Source organism: Cynocephalus volans, chromosome 14 (genome assembly GCF_027409185.1).
Source record: "Cynocephalus volans isolate mCynVol1 chromosome 14, mCynVol1.pri, whole genome shotgun sequence".
NCBI classification, from domain to species: Eukaryota; Metazoa; Chordata; class Mammalia; order Dermoptera; family Cynocephalidae; genus Cynocephalus; species Cynocephalus volans.
In genome coordinates, this window is record NC_084473.1 from 36,401,349 (window position 1) to 36,423,248 (window position 21,900).

General features: G+C 40.2%; 1 protein-coding gene and 1 pseudogene across 1 annotated transcript in view; one reads left to right on the plus strand and one right to left on the minus strand.

Annotated features, from left to right (window-relative positions):
* HNRNPLL (heterogeneous nuclear ribonucleoprotein L like) overlaps positions 1–8,441 on the minus strand; it is a 34,696-nt gene extending 26,255 nt beyond the window's left edge. The window contains exon 1 of the mRNA XM_063078076.1: positions 7,910–8,441. Coding sequence (XP_062934146.1) covers positions 7,910–8,092 — 183 coding nt within the window. The 5' untranslated portion in view covers positions 8,093–8,441. The remainder of the gene's footprint in view (positions 1–7,909) is intronic.
* LOC134362799 (heterogeneous nuclear ribonucleoprotein A3-like) lies at positions 1,721–2,858 on the plus strand (annotated as a pseudogene).
* Positions 8,442–21,900: the final 13,459 nt, after the last annotated feature.

Below are 21,900 nucleotides of genomic sequence, written 5' to 3' on the forward strand. Positions count from 1 at the left end.
TCTACCTGTACTCATATTGGTGACAAAAAATCTGAAATCACCTGTACAGCTTCTTTGACTTACTCTAAAATTACCTCTTTTGAGCATCATACTATTCGTCTGATTCCTAAACTAGTGGATAAATTACTGTTTACCCTCATCCATGTTAATATTTTAGTCATGTCTTCCCCAACTTAAGAAGTCTTTTTTTAATCCTTTCTCACACAGAAGCCCAAGTTCTGTCCATTTCAAATTTTTAGTTATCTAAGCTCTCTCCTATCTATCATATTACTTACCAGACTACAAACAATATTCCAGGTACATACCCAGCCAATGAAGGGATATTTGCAATGTATGGATACTGTATTTTTTTAAAATTACATAATCACTTCATTAATTGGGTCAACTATAATAGAGGCATCATTTGGTCCCCACTACAGCCTCTAGACCAGTTTCATCATAACCATTCCAAACTCCCAGTCCCTCACAGTCCATCTCAAAAACAAACTCTAGTAATACCACTCTTTAGTGCTAATTTTGACACAGATTGAAAACCAGATTCTACTGAAGAGAAGTTCAGAAGACTATAATAAATGAAGCTTCTATCTGAGAGAAATGAAAAATTGATATCTCTTTCTATAGTAAAAAGCAACAACTAAACTGTAAACTCACACAGGCTAGGCACCATGTCTTTAAAGCTTTTTTGTTTTCCCAGCTTCTCCATGCACAACACATGCTCAACAGCCATTGAACAACTTTTTCTGCCCTCCTATAATTATAGGATTTTAAAAGACCAACCTTAAATTCAATACTTCCTTTCCTGACAACACACACACACAGACCCACTGCCAAGTGATAATCCAGCCTCTCCTTAAATACCTCCAAATGACAGGAAACATACGACCTCATGAGAAAATCCATTATATTTTTACAAAATTCTTTATAACATGCATCCAAATCTGTCTTCTGTTGTTTCCTAAACAAAATGGCTTTGGAGTCAGACCAAGTGTTTGAATATTTGGACATTTACTGGCTCAGTGATCTTCGGCTAGTTACTTTACCTTTCTGAGCTTGTTCCTCTGTTAAACACACACACAAATTCCTTACCATGTAAGACTACAACAAATAAATGAAACACACATAAAACGTCAAGCATAATGCTAGATGTAGTATTGAATAAAGTTCAATAAATGTTAGTTGGCATCTTCTACCCTCATCTACACTCTTCTGTATGATAACCTTCCAATTGTTTGTAATGATTTCTTAAATCACATCTAAGCTTACCCATCAGGCTAAATATCTTCCAGGTTTTTCTGTCACTTCTCTTATAATTTCAAGTGCCTTCTCCATCCTGATAATGTTTCTCTGGATACATGAGAATTTATCAAAATAGTGCCAAATAATGAGTACAGTATTTCCAGATACATAAGATTATCCTCTCCCTTATTTTGGACACCTCACATAAACCAAAGACAAAGCTTTTAAGGGGCAGCTGTAAATATTATTTTAACTCATATTATGTTTAGAGTTAGCCTACGTGTTTTTTTTTTATTACTAAATTAAACAATTACATCTCTATATTTGTCCTTTTTCTCTTTTTAAAAAAACAGTATAGTAGATCCATAATACAGAAAACTCTAATTTTCCTACCCAAAGGTTTTAGGTACACAATAGAGCAAAGATTAAAAAGAACCACCACCCATATTGAACTCGAGTTGGAAGAGGCGAGTCCAGTCTCAAAATGGAGGTAAAACCGCTGCCTGGTCGCCCCCAGCCCGACTCCAGCCGCCCCCACCGATGATGCCGCCGCCGCTGCCGCCGCCGTGGGGGGTGGGGGGGCATAATCCAAAGGAACCAGAGCAGTTGAGAAAACTGTTTATTGGTGGTCTGAGCTTTGAAGTTACAGATGATAGTTTAAGAGAACATTTTGAGAAATGGGGCACACTCACACACTGTGTGGTAATGAGAGACCCTCAAACAAAGCATTCCAGGGGCTTTGGTTTTGTGACTCATCTCTTTTGTGTTAAAGAGATGGATGCAGCAATGTGTGCTCGACCACACAAGGTTGATGGATGTGTAGTGGAACCAGAGAGAGCTGTTTCTAGAGAGGATTCTGGAAAGCCTGGTGCCCATCTAACAGTGAAGAAAATTTTTGTTGGTGATATTAAAGAAGATACAAAAGAATATAATTTGAGAGACTACTTTGAAAAGTATGGCAACATTGAAACCATACAAGTTATGGAAGACAGGCAGAATGGAAAAGAGAGAATTTATTTTTGTAACTTTTGATGATCATGATACAGTTGATAAAATTGTTGTTCAGAAATACCACATTATTAATGGGCATAATTGTGAAGTGAAAAAAAGCTCTTTCTAAACAAGAGATGCAGTCTGCTGGATCACAAAGATGTCGTGGAGGTGGAGCTGGCAACTTTATGGGTCATGGAGGAAATTTTGGAGGTGGTGGAGATAATTTTGGCCGTGGTAGAAACTTTGGTGGAAGAGGAGGCTATGGTGGTGGAGGTGGTGGCAGCCGAGGTAGTTACGCAGGTGGTGATGGTGGGTATAATGGATTTGGAGGTAAGGGTGGCAACTATGGTGGTGGTCCTGGTTGTAGTAGTAGAGGAAGCTATAGTGGTGGTGGATATGGTAGCAGTGGTGGAGGATATGATGGTTACAATGAAGGAGGAAATTTTGGCGGTGGTAACTATGGTGGTGGTGGGAACTATAATGATTTTGGAAATCATAATGGATAACAGTAGTCAAATTATGGACCCACAAAGGGGGTTAGTTTTGGTGGAAGAAGCTCAGGCAGTCCCTATGGTGGTGGTTATGGATCTAGTGGTGGAAGTGGTGGATATGGTAGCAGAAGGTTCTAAAAACAGTAGAAAAGGGCTACAGTTCTTAGCAGGAGAGCGAGGAGTTGTCAGGAAAGCTTCAGGTTACTTTCAGACAGTCATCCCAAATGCATTAGAGGAACTATAAAAATCTGCCACAGAAGGAACAATGATCCATAGTCAGAAAAGTTACTGCAGCTTAAACAGGAAACTCTACTTGTTCAGGACTGTCACAGCCACAGTTTGCAAAAAGTGCAGCCACTGATTAATGCAATGTAGTGTCAATTAGATGTACATTCCTGAGGTCTTTTATCTGTTGTAGCGTTGTCTTTTTCTTTTCCTTTTCATTACATCAGGTATATTGCCCTGTAAATTGTGGTAGTAGTACCAGGAATAAAAAATTAAGGAATTTTTAACTTTTCAAAAATAAAAAAAGAAAAAGAAAAAATAAAAAGAACGATATGATTCAAATAACTTCTTAAAAAATAATCTTTATTTTTTTGCTCATGCAGTAGAAATCATTTGGTTTTGCCTACCCAAAACTACTAGCCCCTTCTTCTGATTAAAAACTAAAAAACAACCTCCTCAACTTCGTATTATTCCACTGGTATTTTCAACCACACAGTCATGCCTCCTCAACCTCAGAAGTGGCCCTGTAATTAGTTGGGGGGAGAGAGGAGGATCAAAAATGTTTAATAAGAGGAAATAAATATGGGCATTGATGGAGAGAAGGTGCTTCTTTATCTGCTACCTATAAGAATATAAACCTAGCTTTTACCACTGTAAAGTGAAAAGCAGAAATGAAACATGGAAAGAGACAAAACCAAGTTCCTATGACATCATCTAAATTCCCTGGATCCAGCCATGCCTGAAACCAGCCCACAATTTGGTTCTCCCAGTAACATGGGCCAATAAATTCCCTACCCCCAACCCCTTTTTGTTTTGCTTAAGCCTGCCTAAGTTGTTGCTGTGCTGCAACTGCAAACCCTGAAAGCTGCATTCAATTTCATGAAGGAAAAAAAGGCAATATATGATGCAGAGTCACAGATTTTCAGATATGGAGTATTTTTTCACTGATATCCCCATGACCAACAATGGTATCTGGTACATGATAGCTCAATTATTATTTTTTAATGAGTTAAAAGATCATAAAGACCACCGAGTGCCAGAGAGGTTAAGTCAAATAGCTTGCTGGGAGCAGTCAAGACACCTCTCTTGGGCCGAGCCCGTGGCGCACTCGGGAGAGTGCGGCGCTGGGAGCGCAGTAACGCTCCCGCTGCGGGTTCGGATCCTATATAGGACTGGCCGGTGCACTCACTGGCTGAGTGCTGGTCACGAAAAAGACAAAAAAAAAAAAAAAAAAAAAAAGACACCTCTCTTGTTGGTGCTACTGGATGTATTAACAGCTATTTTCACTACAGGTACTAACATGAAGCAATACAGTCACTTGTCAAAACCAAAAGATAGTAAAACCTACTACTTTTCATTTCCTTCTCAAAACTAGGCCTAAAAACCTTCACTCTACTATAGCAGATTAGCTTGAGGAGAGACACAGGACACTACTGCTATGCAAACCTCAAAGCACTTACCTCCAGGGCACACATCCTCGAACTTTATTTCCAAGAGCACAGTTACTATGCTCACTGTCTTAACTTCTGTGGCAGCTGAACTAAGCTTAGGATAAATGACTTCATCCCATCTCTCTGCCCATATTCATCCAATAAGCCATCGTAATATTCCTATCATTTCTGTAATTTATATTATGCAAGCATAATAGTGTATCTTGAATGCAAACTGAATTCTCTACATAGTCTATAATCCTTTGTTTGGAAATACTAGGAGTAACAATTTTATCTTGACATTTTGACATCTTGAAAGTCTATTTACTGAAAGTTGAGAATCTTAAGTTTTCATCTCATCAGCAAAAAAGCCACTGCAACAATCTTCGTTTACTCACTAGCAAAATAGGGTAAAAGAAACTAAAAAATCTCCAAAATAAATCAGCACTCCATCCTGATTCAATACCTCAACTGGTTTTGACAAGTGAAGCCCTAATATTTGGAAGTCAAGCTGCTTTCTTAAAAGTAAGGAGATACAGAAACTTGCTATTAATATGATCTTGAAGATCATGCCTACTAAATTTAAGAACACTATTTACTCCACAAGAATAACTGTAGAACACGAAGGGTCTTCAAAAAGATCATGGAAAGGGCCGGACCCATGGCTCACTCAGGAGAGTGCAGCGCTGGTAGCTCTGAGGCCGCAGGTTCGGATCCTATATAGGGATGGCCAGAGCGCCTACTGGCTGAGCGTGTTGCAGATGACACCGTGCCAAGGGTTGCAATCCCCTTACCAGTCAGAAAAAAAAAAAAAAGATCATGGAAAGATTCACATTACCTTTTAGTTCCATTTTCCACAAGCTTTTTGAAGTACCTTCAAACATGACATGAACCTCTATCATCAAGCCTTGTTCAACAGTGCAGCTCAGTGAATCTGAAAAACCTGGGAGTTCTGCTCTATAAAAAAATAACTGCCAGGGGCTGGCTGGTTAGCTTAGTTGGTGAGAGCATCATGCAGATAACACTAAGGTCCAGAGTTCGATCCCTGTACCAGCCTACTGCCATAAGTAAGTGCCAGAAGACACAAATTTGAAGGGTGTCTTGTTTCTCATATCCAAAAGTACTAACTCTCTCATTTCTCTTTATACCTCCAAATATCATGATCATTCACTATCATCAATCCATCTTTAAGTTAAAGCCTTTGTAGAACCTCTGTGTTTTTCTTAAATACTCACTTTCCTCTTTAAATCTAGTTACTATATTAAGGCACTCATGGAAACTTAGTCATAAAAAGCCTAACAATGTACATCTTCAAAGTTTATTTTGTACTTTACAAACTTCCAACTACAGTTGAAAAGATTGCCCATCATTATACCTAATCTGCATTTACTTTAACAGTTCCGACCACAAAGGTATTTCTTCTCTGGCCTGAAGGACTACTGAGGTTGGGCCAAACCCTTTTCAGTTAGATGAATTACCGTATTTCTTCATGATGAAGCACTAGATAGTAAACTATCCAGAGAATTCCTATCCTAATAATAGAATTTGATTATGTAAAGGTTTCCATAGTTGCAATGATTTCAAAATAGTGCCAAATATTATACTAATAAAAAATGTTTAAAAACAATAAGCTTTCATTAGATTTCATAGTACAATATCAGCTCTACTATTAAATAAAAGCAATTCTCCATTTCCTAGGAAACATAACAGCAGTAAGATAAACAAAAATTAGAAATTATAACTCAATTTGCATATATTAGTTCCTGCCTGGGTAACTCAAAAGCTGCATTACGTCAGTCAATCACTGAACTTCAGCTTCATGTAAGGAAGGCATGTAGTTCAACTATCATATTTTACAGGCTAAGAGAACTCAGAGTAGTAGTTAACTGACTTTCTCAAGGTCACATAAATTATATGCTAAGACTAGACTGCTGACACTCCCTTCAAGCCCGCTCAGTGCTACTTCCACTGCTCCACCTAATTCACTTTGAATATATTAATTATATATTATTTTCTTCCCAATATCCACAATAATACTACTGGTTTAACGCTTTGACAGTTTTCAAAAACAAATTTTTTATAAATTGATTTAAGTATCTTTCCAAGACCCCTGAAGACATTTCATGCTGCTGCACAAAAATGCAAGCGAGACTCTGGCAAAAGAGGTACAGTATCAAATACACCTATATATCAGTTACAGTAACCCTGTTTCCAACTTGCACAATAGAATTGGCTTTGCATTTCCTTTATTCACACTTCCAAGTTACATTTTGAATATTTCAGATAAACAGGCAGAAAAATCAAAAGTAACAGCTAATCATAAAGAAACTATATTATTTAGAAGAAAAGTCCCTTTTTTAAACGTGTTGAACCTTATGTGTCACATTCTCGTATTTGTAAACTCTAACACTGGGAACTACTGACCAGAATTTTTTACATAAAAATTCCAATAGCTTTCAAAGATACCTGATTTGCCGCTTATAAAAGGTAAAGTGAAAAACATTTTAATCTAATAGTAGAATATACGTATGCAACTTCGTAAATTGCTATTGAAGTTTGCTGAATTAATCACAATTCAAATGTGTTAAATGTTTAAAGAACATTTAAATTAACACAGTTTAAGTACGCCAAAAAAGGTCAATAAACTTCGCTTTGCTTTGTTTCCTGAAAGTATCCTTCCAACTGAAGCTACAACTAGTTTCTGCGGTTAAAATGATTTTCACATTCCTTCTGCCTCCAGCTAACATTTCTGAAAGACAAGACTTTAGCAATGTGTGTGTGATGCAGCCCTGATTTCAGTTCCTCCTTTCGTGGGGCAAATTTGGAATATATTGCCAAAGAAAAAGTAAAATAATTTTAAGATGTGTTTTACTTACAAATAGGGGTGTACTAACACTTGCCGACAAACGTTACAAGAGAGAAAAACTGTAGTGAGCAACCACATAACCTAGTAGCAAAGCATGCATGCCATACCAGCAAAGAATAATTTTTTTTTATTAAACCTTCATTGGAACTAGGATGTGAACGCCAGCGTGTAACCCGTCATTTCGTTACGGCTCTCTGAGAACCGAGGCGAAGAGAGCCCTCAGTGGAACCGACGCAGCTATCCCGTGATGGTGACCAGAGCGCGGATGCTGGGGACACAGGGGCTGCGGGGAGCCGGTGGTCCCGACGCCGGCCCCAAGCCAGAGTTAAACTAACAAAGGGCTCATCGTGCCCCGAAGCCCCCCGGAGCGGAAGCAACGCCTCCCCGCAGCCCCAGCCCGGCGATCCTCCCTAAATGCAGGGCCCGGCAGCGGACTCAGGCGAGGCCTGCGCCAGGCCAGGCCGGGGACTGGTTCGCGGTAGGCATGGTGGAAACAGGGAGCAGAAAGAACAGAAGCCCTAAAAAGAACAGCCGGCGCTTCCCTACCAGGTCAGCGCGGCAGAAAAAAGAACCAGGCGGGCGGGAAGCCCGGGGCCGAGGCGCTGCCGCCGGGCCCTGCTTCCCGGGGAGCGGCCAAGCACAGCGGACTCGGCGCCGCGCTTTGTTACCGGCTGTGAGAAGCTCCGGCCGCCGCCATCGCCCCCGCCGCGGGGCGTCGCTTCCCGGCGGTTCTCGCCTTCCTCAGCCGAGTAGTCGATCTCCCCTTCCTCGGTCTTGAGGCGCTTGGCTTGGCTCTCGTACTCCCGGTCCTCCTCGTACGTTTCCCTGGGAGAGGAGGAGGTGGAGGACATGGCGGCGGCCAGAGGGACCGGTGGGCAGGCAGGTGGGGGTGGCGGTGGGGAGCGGGCCTCGATGCCGCCGGCCAGTCCCCGCTGCGGGCAGCGCCTCTTCAGCTAAAGTCTCTGCGGCCGGGCCGTCCGCGAGGGCGCGCGCCCGGGAGTCGGTGGCTGAGGAGAGCGCGCGGGCTGAGGGGGGCGCTCCGGGAGGAGACTCCGGAGCGGCTGCTCCCCTTTATTACGGAGCCAAGCTTCAGCCTTTCCTTCTTCCTCCGTCTCTGCTCCCAGCCTGGGGGAGCGAATCTAAGGATGGGTACGCGACCGTAGCTTCCGGTCTTCCCTCCTCCCCTAATTCGCTCCCTGCCGCCCAAGCCTCTGTCTCCGCCTCCGCCCCCGCCGTCGCGGCCGCGGCGCAGGATCTAATCCAGCAGCAGCCCTCGGGAAGCGCCCCCCTAACCTGGGCCCCGCTTCCTATTGGCAGGGGGGGAAAGTTGACCAGGCTTCCAATTGGCTGTGAGGGCTGTTCGTCAAAAGCCCTCCCGCGGCCAGGTCTCTCCTCGCTCCCTGCTCCTTCTGAACTTGCCGCTGGCCTGCGAGTCCCGGCGGCGCAACGCCTACAGCGCGCTGCCGGGAGCCGTTGCTGCCCCGCGGCCGTTGACGCTGTTAGGCTTCTACCCCAGGCGCGGCGCGGCGTCAACCCAGGCGGTGACGAGGCCTTCAGCCAGGCCAGGGCTGCGGGTGTTAACCGGCTAATTTAAATGCTTTTCTTCTCTTCTTCAAAGGACGATGAGAAAAACCTCTAAAATCCCTGCAGACAGACATCACTCAGCCCTAAAACTGCCAGCGATGTGGGGGGGAAGGGCTTGGAGCCATGAAATTAGCCTTCCTTCTGTGTGTGCAAAATCTGACACAAGTGGGAGGACTCTCTCCCTGCCCCTCATTAGATATTCGGGAACAGCTGTCAGCATTTACTGAATGCCAGAGAGGTGCAAGGAGACGCTCCACACGGGCGAATGTCAGTTTGATCGGTTACCACTCATTTCTAATCTGGCAATATAGGGGACCTAAGTCCCCGCTCCAGTTAAAAATGCTTTAAACCTTCCATATACAGTCTTATCCTTTATCCCAATTCTTTCTCTTCTGGACAATCTGTTTCACGTTATCATTTATTTCGAAAGACATGAAAGCCTATATCAAAATTTTGTTTGTCCTTAGGACCACAGCTAAATTCCTTGGTGAAACCTTGAGGACTCTTCCAAGGTTTTAGTTGCTTCTTTCTCTTTTTGCTACAGGGCACTTTATACCTCTTAAAATGTTCTGTTTTAAATACTAGGAGCTCTTGAGGACAGGAATTGTGCTCTTTTCATCTTTGTAAACCCAGTTCTTGAACAGTCTGAGGCACAATTTAGGTGCTCAACAATGCCAAATAAGTGGTCCTTGGGAAATAAAGGTCCGGTAGATATTTCAGGAGAGAAATTGGCAAATCTGAGGCAACCTAACTGCCCTCTGTTACTTAACCCTTGGAGGGTTGCCTGAGATCAGGAGTCTCTTGTGTTTCCGTCGTCCTTGGTGCTAGATGCTTCTTCCTTTCCTGAAGATATAGGTTGCTTCCTCCTCCAGCCTAGTTCTGTCCTTCCCAAAGTTATTTCCTCCTCCCCCCAAGCTATTTTTATTCATTGATGACAATGCTTTAACATACACTGTTTTGTGCTTTATGTTTTACACTGCCTGTCATTTTGAAATTCAGTTGCAAGCTTTTCATCAACACTATACAGCTGTCATCAAATTTATGTGCGGCTGCAGGTGTACATCGACAAAATATAACTGAAAAACAATTGGAAATTTATTTTTTAAATTAAGATAAAATGGAAGTGAACAGAAGAAATACCAAAGAGAGAGTTGCAGAGCTGGCTACAGAGAAGAAGATGTCATTGGCAAAAAGTGTTGTAATAGTTTGGGAAAGAAAATAGCAACAAGGGAAACAGTTATACAATTCTGTTTAAAATCGGTTCTATGTGATTCAAATGTCCCCTAACATGTTCAGAATGCAAAGACATTGCCCTGCCTTCAGAAAGCTGAAGGTAGTGAGGGTCAAAAACCCGAGGTCTAGAAATCTAGGTTATTTGTTATCTTTGGCATCTGTTGACCTTTTTATGTTAGTCTCAGCATCGAAGATTAGGAAAGGATGTGAATTAGTAACTTGCTTATCAAGGAAACTTCCTTGATGGGGTGAGGTAGGCAGTTCCCCTATCATATTTCTTAAAAAGATATTTTTAATTTGCTCAATAATGACAGAAAGGAATTGGGAGCTGAAAACTTGGAATTATTTCCCTTTAGGAAAAAAATATTCTGTGAAATAGTTGGGAATGATCAGTAGCACTTTTTATTAAGTATGAGCAACAACTTGTTAATTTTGTTTTATCTATAGTTTTCTTTGCAAGATGAATTTATTTTGATAAGTTCCATATCCTCCCAACTGTGGATTTATTAGTTTTTATACAAAATTTCCAAATATTTCTTGTGATAGTGAAAATATTTTAAATTCTCAAAGCTCTGCATTCAACCTATGGATTATACCAAGTTAAAATGCAGCTCTCACACCAATCAGTAAGGAAACCCAGCCTTGCCAAACCTAGGCTGCTCTACTCCGCATTCAATTCACCAACAAAAGATAGGAGTCAATATGTACCAATATTAAACTATTCTTTTTTCAAATCACTCAAGTCAAATTGTTGAGTAAAAACATACTGAAGGAGTAAAACTTAACATCTTTAAAGAACATCAATAAGTTCATTGACCATGGTGATATTTGAGCTTGTTGCAGATGAGTTTTCCAAACAGTGACAGTAGGTTCTTTAATAAGGAAAATGCTAGCCAGTTCATCAATATGCCTTGAGAAAAGCTAAAGAGGGCAAAAATTATATTCTACATGACTTAGATGAGATAAAAAAAAAAAAAAATTACACACTTCCCAATAGCCAAAAATGCCTAAGAAAGTCAGAAATAGCTCCTAAATGCCATGACCATCTGGGACCTCTTGTGCATTACAGCCTCAGACCTTTGGCCAATTTTCTGAGGTCTTGATTGGATTAGCTGCTATTGAGTAGAGCAGGCAGCAGCCAAGAACTCCATTGCCACCACACAAAGGGGATTCAGGAGTTATCCTGGAGTGGGAGAAAGGTCTAGAGCAGGCCTACGGAAGCTGATAATCAAAGTCCTTCATAATCTAGCCCAAATTGCCCTTTGTTTTAATCTCATTACTGACCTATGCAAGTTAATTTATAAGATATATTGCTAAGTGATGAGACTAGAAAACTATGTGAACTGGTCCCTGCCTTCTCAAAGCTTGCAATCAAGTTGAGGAAACAAAGCACATATCCAAGAGATAGGCTACCAGGCACATGTATGTAATAACACATATCAATAATAATAACAACCACTTATAATGTGCCAGTCACTGTGCTAGGGTCATGTCAATAAATTCTGGCAGAAGTCCTCTATCAGAGTCTTTATTATTGCTCTGTCCTTGATACAAAGAAAGAGTCGAGGCAAGGTTACAAAACCTGCCCTAGAGCTACAGTTAATAAACTGGAGAGCCAGAATTCCAGAGCCAGTACTCTTCATCAGAAGAACAATTTAAGGGCCGAGCCTGTGGCGCACTTGGTAGAGTGCTGCGCTGGCAGCGCAGCGACGCTCCTACCGCAGGTTCGGATCCTATATAGGACTGACCGGTGAGTGCCGGTCACGAAAAAAAAAAACACGACAAAAAAAAAAGAAGAGCAGTTTAATTATTGTGTTATTTACTACCATGGATATGTAGATCTATTTTATAGTTACTTATGGTGGTGCTAAATAATTCACTAATTTCTACCAGGGTTTATGCAGCTGTAAATCTGGGAAGTGGTGAATAGATTATAGTTTTCACAATTTTCATTTGCATAAGGAAATTCTATTCATTTCCATAGGAAATTACAAATATAAAACACTGTTTTAGTGTTGTTAAATTTAATGTCTATAGAAAATGCCCAGAAATTGTGTGAAAAGTGTCACTATTTTCTGATGGATGCATCATTTGAACAACTAGAGATGCAAATTATGGGTTTTTCATACCCAAATTCAATTTCCAAAATTGATATTTTATTAAATATACAAAACTTTTGTTTCCTGCCTCAACTCCAGTAAAACATAAATAAAGCCTTCATGCACACCTTAGTGTGAGCCACATTTCCAAAGGATTGGAGCCCTAGAGGTGTGTTATGATTAAGACAACATGTATTACATGAAACCCAGCTATTCAGAGACAATTAGTTCCTACGAAATTCTGTTAAATCCAGAGCGCACTATTTCTGACAATACCACTTTCCTTGTTTGACAGAGATCACCAAGAAAATGCACTGTGGCACTGTTGCTGAAACTAGCACCTTGAATTCAACCGACATTTGGTTAGTTATGGTGAAAAGAAGCCACAGTTCCAGGAGGATGCACCCTGCAGGAAGTGCCTCAAGCTCTATTAGCTCACAGTGTAGTGGAGTGTAACCACAATGGTCTACCCTTTCAGGAGCTGTCATGCACACCTGCTTTGGGGCTCCAGCTGCCACAGTTTGGCCTCTTTTTAAAAAAAAGAATTGTGATAAATCTGCAAAAATAAAATAGATTGACCTTGGAAGAGTTCACTCACATACCGGATAATGACAGGTAAAATTCAGCTTCTTGTTATCAGTTATAGCCACTTACCCTTAGTCTTAGAAATAATGTTTAAATTATTTTCACTATTCTCTCTGACTCATGTGAATTAATAGCACTTTAGACATTAAAAATAATTTCCATTTCTGACCCCCATACCAGCCAGTTGCCAAATAATAATAATAGAGGTAATAATAATAATTTTAATAAATTAGAATTTAATAATTTAATAAGTAAAGAGTAAAATGATAGCATTTCTGTCAACAGTTGGGAGTGAATAGAATTTATAAAACTAGATTTACCTAGCATATGAAAATATAGATAAAATTAACAAGGAATTGCTCATGCTTAACAACAAAAAGGTATTAAGTGCTACTGATCGCTCTCAATTAATTCATAGAATATTTTATTGTTTTGTCCCTAAAGAAAAATAATCCAAGCTCCCAGTTCTTCTTTCCTGTCTTTTAAAATTTGAGCTAAATAAAAATATCTTGGGGACGGCCCACCTTACCTTATAAAGGAAGTTTCCTTCGTAAGCAAGTTACTAATTCATTCAGCCTTCTTTCTTGGTCTTTAATGTGCAACTACTATAAAAAGGATAACTGAGGGCCGACCACGTGGCGCACTCGGGAGAGTGTGGCGCTGGGAGCGCAGCAGCGCTCCTGCCGCGCAGGTTTGGATCCTACATAGGGATGGCCAGTGCACTCACTGGCTGAGCGCAGTGTGGAGGACACCAAGCCAAGGGTTGTGATCCCCTTACCAGTCACAAAAAGGACAAAAAAAAAAAAAAAAGGGACAACTGATGCTAAAGATAACACATAAACTAGGTTTTTTAGAACTTAGTTTTTTGTCTCTTGCCGTCTTCAGCTTTCCTGGCCTGGCAGTGGTCTTTGCATTCTGAATATGTTAGGGGACATTTGAAGCGATAGAACAGATTTTATTTATTTATTTATTTATTTATTTTAAGATGAATGATAAAGGGATCTCAGCCCTTGACTTGGTGTTGTCAGCACCACGCTCACCCAGTGAGCTAACCGGCCATCCCTATGTGGGATCCAAACCCGTGGCCTTGGTGTTATCAGCACTGCACTCTCCCGAGTGAGCCACGGGCCGGCCCTAGAACAGATTTTAAACAAAACTGTACAATTGTTTCCCTTGTTGCTATTTACTTTCCCAAACCACTGAAGCACTTTCCTCACCCTCACCCCTAAAACCAGAAAATTAATTAGGCCACCTTTATTATTTTAAAACAGAAAAAAAGTGTCTTACCCATGCATCCTTTTTTGGTAACTGCAAGTCAGCTATTGGGTTTGGCCTAGACCTGTGCTGTCCAGTATAGTGGCCACTGATCACATGTGGCTATTAAAATTTAAATTAATTAAAATTAAATAAAATTTAAAATTCAGTGTCTGAGTCACACTAACCACATTTTAAGTTATCAATAGCCACATATACAAGTGACTGCCACTTTAAACAGGGCTGAAGTGGAATGTAGCATAGGAAATGACTGTATCTCATTCATCTTTTTGTCTTCAGCACCTACTACATCTTCATACATAGTAGCCACTGACTGGATGTTTGTTGATCTAAATTAAGCTTCTCTTTCTCTGGCTTAAGAAAAAGAAGCACATTGGGCCGAGCCCGTGGCGCACTCGGGAGAGTGCGGCGCTGGGAGCGCAGCGACGCTCTCGCCGCAGGTTCGGATCCTATATAGGAATGGCCGGTGCACTCACTGGCTGAGTACTGGTCACGAAAAAGACAAAAAAAAAAAAAAGAAAGAAAGAAAAAGAAGCACATGAAATATAGCACATAAACTTCGCAGATTATGTCTATGCAGGTGTCTCAAAAACTGACCTGTAATTTGATTTGCCCCTCACCCATGTTGGTTTTTTTTTAATATTTATTTTCTAGAGCTTTAGTTGCTTTTTTCTTTGTTTATTTTTTATTGTAACATAGTTGATTGTATATATCTGTGGAGTACAGCATTGAATATGAATACCTGTGTGCAATATGAGATGCTGGAATCAGGATAAATAGTATATTCGACATTATACAATGTAATTGTTTTTCGTATTCTTTTACCAATTCCTCCCTTATTCCCTTTCTCCCCCTCCCCCATTCCCACCTCTGGTAACTTCAGTTCTGTTCTCTGCTTTTGAAAGTTCAAGATATTATTGTGATTGTTGTATCTTTCTTTCTTTTCTTTTTTTATTTATTCTTTAGCTCCCTCTTAGGAGTGAGGACATGTAGTATTTCTCTTTCTGTGCCTGGCTTATTTCATTTAACATGATTTTCTCTAAGTTCATGTTGCTGCGAATGGCAGAATTTCATTCTCTTTTATGGCAAAGTAGAATTCCAATGTGTGTTTGTGTGTGTGTGTGTGTGTGCACCACATTTTCCTTATCTGGTCGCCTGTGGATGGACATTTAGGTTGGCTCCAGCTCTTGGCTATTGTAAGCAGAGCTGTGATAAGCATGGGGGTGCAGGTGTCCCTTTGACATGATGATTTCCATTCCTTTGGGTATATACCCAGCAGTGGAATTGCTGAATTGTATGGCAGTTCTATCTGTAGTTGAGGAATCTCCATACCATTTTCCATAATGGCTGCATCAATTTATAGTCCCACCAACAGTGTAGGAGTGTTCTCCTTTCTCCACATCCTCACCAACATTTTTTATTCTCTGTCTTTTTGATAATAGCCAGTTTAACTGGGTGCTCCTTACCCATGTTTAAAATGAGATCATCTAAAAAATGTTATTCCCATTTTTCAAGTTACTAAACAGATATGACTCATTTTGTGTACTGGATATACAAAATGTGTATGATTTAAATTTGTAAATCAACCAATTGTAATAAATGTGAGACAGGTATTTTAACAAAAGATTTCCTATAGTGAATATTTTCAAAGATGAAAATTCCTTTACAAAGCACATAGTTACTCTGATTTATCTTTAAGCATACCATTATAAGAAAATCAGAATTTGCACCGAATTGAGGAATTAGGCAAAGAGAAATAGTTTTCTTTAAAGGTACTATGTTAACCATCTGATGTTGAAAACTTTGTAGTTTAAAGTTACTATTGTTACTAATTATAAATAAATAATCAGCACTGTATAGCACTTTAATATGTACAAAGCAGTTCTTGCAGGGAACCCTAAGCATTTTCTAATTGTTAAGCTCTCCCTCTTCCACTTGAGAAACTGTTTTAGAAACTCTATGCTCCACTGCAGACTCTGGCCCCTGCCATTTACCCTCCTTGCTTCCTGGGCCCGCCCTCTAGGAGATAACAGCAGTCTCACCCCGCCCCCTCCCCTGCCAGGGGCCAGAGGCAAATTAGGCTCCTAAAGTGACCAACGGACTGTTTCCCACAATTAGCCAACCCAAATTAGCTGGACAGCATCCCTCATTTACATAAGAGGGTCTGAATGGGAACCTGGGAGGGAAAAGAGTGGGAATTAAGGCTATCTAAGGGGGTCTTTTCCTTTGTTCTGGGAAAAACTGGTTTAGGAGTTCTTGCTCCCCAGTGCTCTCCTTGCTTGCAAGCAAAAAGAGGAGCTGTAACACTGAACAAAGAGTTGAAACACTAAAATAAAGAGCTATAAAACTACAACACTGACGCCGGTCTTGGATTCCTCTGTGCGTTCGCCCCACAACACAGTGTCACATACATCGCCTCATTTGATTCCCACAGAAACCTTGTTAGGTAGATAGAGCAGGTCCTTACTGTCTCCATTTGGCAGATGAAGTTCAGAAACAATAATCTTTTGTCGCTAAATTTCTATCTTCTTTACTATACCAATAAGGGCATATGGTGATTACATTGGAACTGGAACTTTTAATTTTTCAGCCTGTTTGGATGGAACCACTTTCCTAGGAATATAATTTTTTTTATTTTTATTTTTTTGTCTTTTTCGTGACCGGTACTCAGCCAGTGAGTGCACCGGCCATTCCTATATAGGATCCGAACCCGCGGCGGGAGCGGGAGCGTCGCTGCACTCCCAGCGCCGCACTCTCCCGAGTGCGCCACGGGCTCAGCCCAGGAATATAATTTTTTAAGCAACCTATAATTTGTGTGAGCTAAAACTATTTTATATTTCTGAAAAAAATATATTTCAACACCTGTTCAAGAAGACCCTCAATAAATATTTGCTAAAATATCAGTGAATACATGAGTGGTCCTGCAAACAGATAGAGCAAACTATATTAGTCAAAGTTCAGTTGCAGAGAACAGAATTCACTCTGTTCTGGCAGAAGTATTAAGGCACTGAAAGAATTGAGAATACTAATGGAGTGACTCTCAAAACTGCATCTCAGAACTGGAAAACCAAAAGAGCTGTGCTCCTCCTCAATAGAAGCTGACAACTCCAGCACTACGCCACCCTAGCCACAGTCTGGAAGCCACCATGATCAGGAAGCTGTCACCTGCATGGCCACCTCTAGAATCACACCATATCAAATGTAATCGGCACCAGCAGAATGGATGAACCGCCCATGCTTACTGATATTCACAAAGCTAACAACTGAACACAGGATTTCTGGTACCACTGTTACTGAAGAAAAAAATGTCTCCACAACCATGCATATCAGCAGATACAGCATTTCAAATCTTAGATAGAGGCATGTGATTGTTGAAACCTAAGTACTTACATAATAATAGCTGCAAGGGGGTTTGGAGGATGCAAGGCTTACCAGTCTCTATAGTACAGGAAAGCGTACTTAAAGGATGATGAAATAGCTACTGGGTGAATCCTTCTTATCCTCCACACTCGCCTAAAGAAATTGACTCTTTGGTTGAAGTAGACCACACATTTTGTGCTGCACATTTGTAGAATACTAAAAAATCTTATTTATATATATATTAGAGAAGTTCCATGGTAATAGGACCAAACAAACATCAGATCCCAGGCAGTGCCATTTTAGTACAACTTCCACCAAGGGAAAAGAATAACATTTTAATGATTTGCTATTTTGTTAATATCCAGTAAGTGCAAAATCCCGTATAGTTACATCACCCACTATTCTCTAGATCTGTGCCCTCAAATTTTAATGTGCACATAAATCACCTGGGAATCTTATGAAAATGCAGATTATGATTCAATAGGTTGGGATAGAGCTTGTGATTTTGCATTTCTAACAAGCTCCCAGGTGATGCTAATGCAACTTGTGTGAAGACCACATTTTGAGTAGCAGAGTTTTAGATAAGCCCTCTCCAACCAGGCTGCCCAGTGAATGGGATATGCTGAGATAATGTTGCCTTTACCCTTGGGTGAGTTAAGTGAGGCCAGGTGCAGTCAGAGCCTCCAGGTTGGTTGACTTGAGCTTACATCAATGTGTCATACAAATACTAATGTTTTCTACCTGTGTCATAATGTAGGAAGCATTGCACTATTTGCATAAAACATGTCAATTATTGAGTTGTGGTCAAGTATTGGCCAACATGTTTGCTCTTTTTAGAATCTTTTATCAGTAACAGATATTGAAAAACATTAAATATTCTTCCAACAAGTTAAGAGAACTAAAGACAGCAATAACCACCTACCATTATCACCAAATCAACTCTCACAATAAAGATTTACAGTGAGGAGAACAAAGTACTAATACATCATTTTCTCTCGACTTGAAAGCAAAGTCTCTAAGATGGCTTCAGCTGTTCTGTCAATGACACCAAAATGACCACAGGAAAGGAGAAGAGAGAAACTTAACCTGCTTTATTGTTTCCATAGTGCAATACTTTTTGCAGAAAAGAAGTGAACCTTTGCAAAAATGATTCTTGGAAATATTTCTGCATGAATACTGTGTACATCTACAGTTTAGATTGGTGGGGGCAGGGGACAGTGAGACAAACTCTAGTCCTTTTAAACTAGGTAAGGCAACGGTTCTACTTAGATTGAGTTCTTTTCACAAGCGACAACATTTCAACTGCTCCTTAAACCCCTTCTCTGCCTCCCACTTCCCAGCCCCATCAACAAGCTAGAGGTGGGGCACTACAGGGAAACAGTTATGTGGTGAGAAAGGAAGAGGACGAGTTTTGTAGCACAGCCTTACATGTAAATGAGTCCTATGTGCACTGTGGTGTGGCATTCTGGGTCAATATACCCAGAGAAGGAAGCCACCAGAAGAGGAAAAAGATGATGAAAGCTGAGATAACCATAGAGAAATTTCATCTACTTCACAACTTTAAAGGATTAGCTGTGCCCAGTGTTGTAATGGAGAGGAAAGATTGCCTAATAACCTCCAGATTATCAAGCCTTAGTCTTAGAGATTCTAAAATAGTATAAGAAGAAGAATGAGTTAAAGATGACAAGTTATCTAGAAATAAAATGAATTGAAGCACCAGGTCTGTATTGATTTCTAATTACTTTATTTAATTCCTGGTATTTTGGAGGGGTCTACTTGTGGCATGCCGGGTATCACAGTTCAATACTGGGGCAGATTCAATGATTCATAACCCAGCTGACATCATTGACACTTTGTCAAAGAATTGATTCTCATTCTTAGATGCCCACAGCTAAAAAATAAATTCCCTTCTTCTTGTGAAGTAATAGAGTTTTAGCTGGACATACAACCACCCAGCAAGAGACTACATTTCCCAGCCCCACTTGCTGCTAGGTGTAGCTGTGTGACAAAGTTCTTGCCAATGGAATATGAGCAGAAATGACCGTACATGTTCTGCATCATTTGTTTTTAAAAAAAATTGTTTACACTCCATGTCCTCTCTTTTTCCTTCCCACATGCAGAAGTATAGATGTGGCACAGAGTTAGCTTCCACCATGCACTGTAAGGGTTGGCAGAGCAGCATGATTAAATGTACCAGCTACCTGGATGATACTTACGGAGCACAGCCACACCCCAGCCTGGACCGTGAACTTCCAGACTGTTTCATGAGAGAGACAAACTTCTATTCTGCTTTGTACCTTATTTGGGGATCTCTTGGTTATGGCAGTTTTTAGGCTGTTATCTAACATATGTATAGTAAGTCTCCAGGGAGGGGAACTGGACTGCTGGAAACCACAGCTTGGTTTTTATATATTCTTTTATACTTTTCAACTTTGGTGCCATGTAAACATATTCCTCTAGTTATTGAAAATTCATTGACCAATTTGTCAATGCCTTTGTATCCCTGTTAAATCAAACAAAAACTAACATCACCTTCATAGAGAGTGTTTTTCATCCTGGTTGAGAGGAAGAGCCATGTATTTGTCCTCAGGCCTTTGATACCTTTTTTCCCAGCACCAACTTTAGCAGATATTTCTAGCAGAGTCTGATAGCAAAAGCAACAATCTCTAAATCATCAAGTGTAATGATAACTATAAGGACCAATTGCAACCTGATGGCTTTTATACATTCCCATAAAACATAATGGTGTTATGGCAACACAAAGCTTTCAACGCTGTCATCTACCCTGATTGTCAGTTACATTCAGTTAGTCACTTCATGTATTACCACTCCTGCTCCGCTCTGTCCATTCAATAAATGTTTATGATATACATTTTCAACCTGATCCTTTGGGGACACTGACATAAGGATGAATGAGAAACGGGCAACCCTCTCTGCATCTGTGTCAAGTACTCATTTCTCAAGAAGGCAAAGACATATGGTTATACCTTTTTTTCCCCTCAGACTTGTATGAGATTTCAAACATAGTTGGTAACATAAATGAGAGTAAAGGGATATTCTCCATGTGCCTGAAATCACATTGTCTCTTCAAAAAACTAAAACTGTCAAATGTAATCCTCTCCCATCACCATTACTTCCCACTTACAAAATGATAGCATTGGAAACTGTGGTCATGGCAGACTTTAATTCTCTTTGATAAGCAATTAATAATGAATGTGTTTTTCCAAAGTTGTTTATAAAGTCCGTATATCAAGTATAAGAGCCATAAAAATAATACCCTTTGTCAAAGTAATTTTACTCATGAGAATTTAAGTTTAATCCAAACTAATACAGAAGCCATATGCATTGACATGTTTATAACATTATTTACAACATCTAAAAGTAGAGGGATTGTTAGGTAAACTACGATTGTCAAATAGATATACTAAGGGATAATTTTACGCATCTTATCACAATAAAAAGGATTTATTATTTAATGGAAAAATGTGTGTATGTGTGTGTGTGTGTGTGTCTGTGTGTGTGTGTGTGTGTGTGTGTGTGTACACCAGGGTTTCTCAACCATGGTACCATTGATATTTTGGGCCAGATAAGTCTTTGCTAAGAGGAGGCTGTTTATTGTTGGATGCTTAGCAGCATCCCTGGCCTCTACCCCCTAGATGCCAGTCACACTATCACAATAAAAAAATGTCCCCAAACATTTCTGCCTCTTCCCTACAGGGTAAAATCACCCCCAGTTGAGAACTATGGGTATTGATGGAGTTTGGATGCGTTGTCCCCACCAAGACTCATGTGGAAATTTGATTTCTAATGTGGCAGTGTTGGAAACTGATTGAGTCATGGGGGTGGATCCCTCATGAATGGATTAATGCTCTCCCTGGGGAAGGAGGAATAGTGAGTAAGTTCTCTATTTGTTCCCGCGAGAGCTGATCATTTAAAGGACTCTGGCACCTCCTCTCTCTCTCTTCCTTCCTCTCGCCATGTGATCTGCTCGTACCCACCGGCAGCCTGCCACTTTCCACCATGAGTAGAAGCAGCCTGAGGCCTGTGCCAGATGCAACTATCCCAGGATCGTAAGTCAAATAAACCTCTTTTCTTTATAAATTACCCAGTCTCAGGTAGTTCTTTTATAGCAACACAAAATGGACTAAAACAGGTATATACACTATGATCACAGCTATGTAAAATATATGCATGTACGAACAAAGCTGCAAGGAAATTTGGAAAAATTCAAAAGGCATTTTAATAGGATTATGAAGTTATTGAGCTTTTAAACATTCTCTTTAATATTGGTGCAATAAAAATGTTAAAGGAGGTTAAAATAAAAAGCAAGTACTATTAGAATTCACAAGCACTTATAAGGACTTTTAATCTTTAAAGGTTATTATATATTTTTATTATTAGACAGAATTTTAATCTTCCTACTATGATATCACCAAAAGAAACTTTATTTAGATAATTGCAAAATTATTTTTTAAAACCCAGAAAGCCAGAACTGATATGTGATTCAGAGGGAGAAGAAGGAC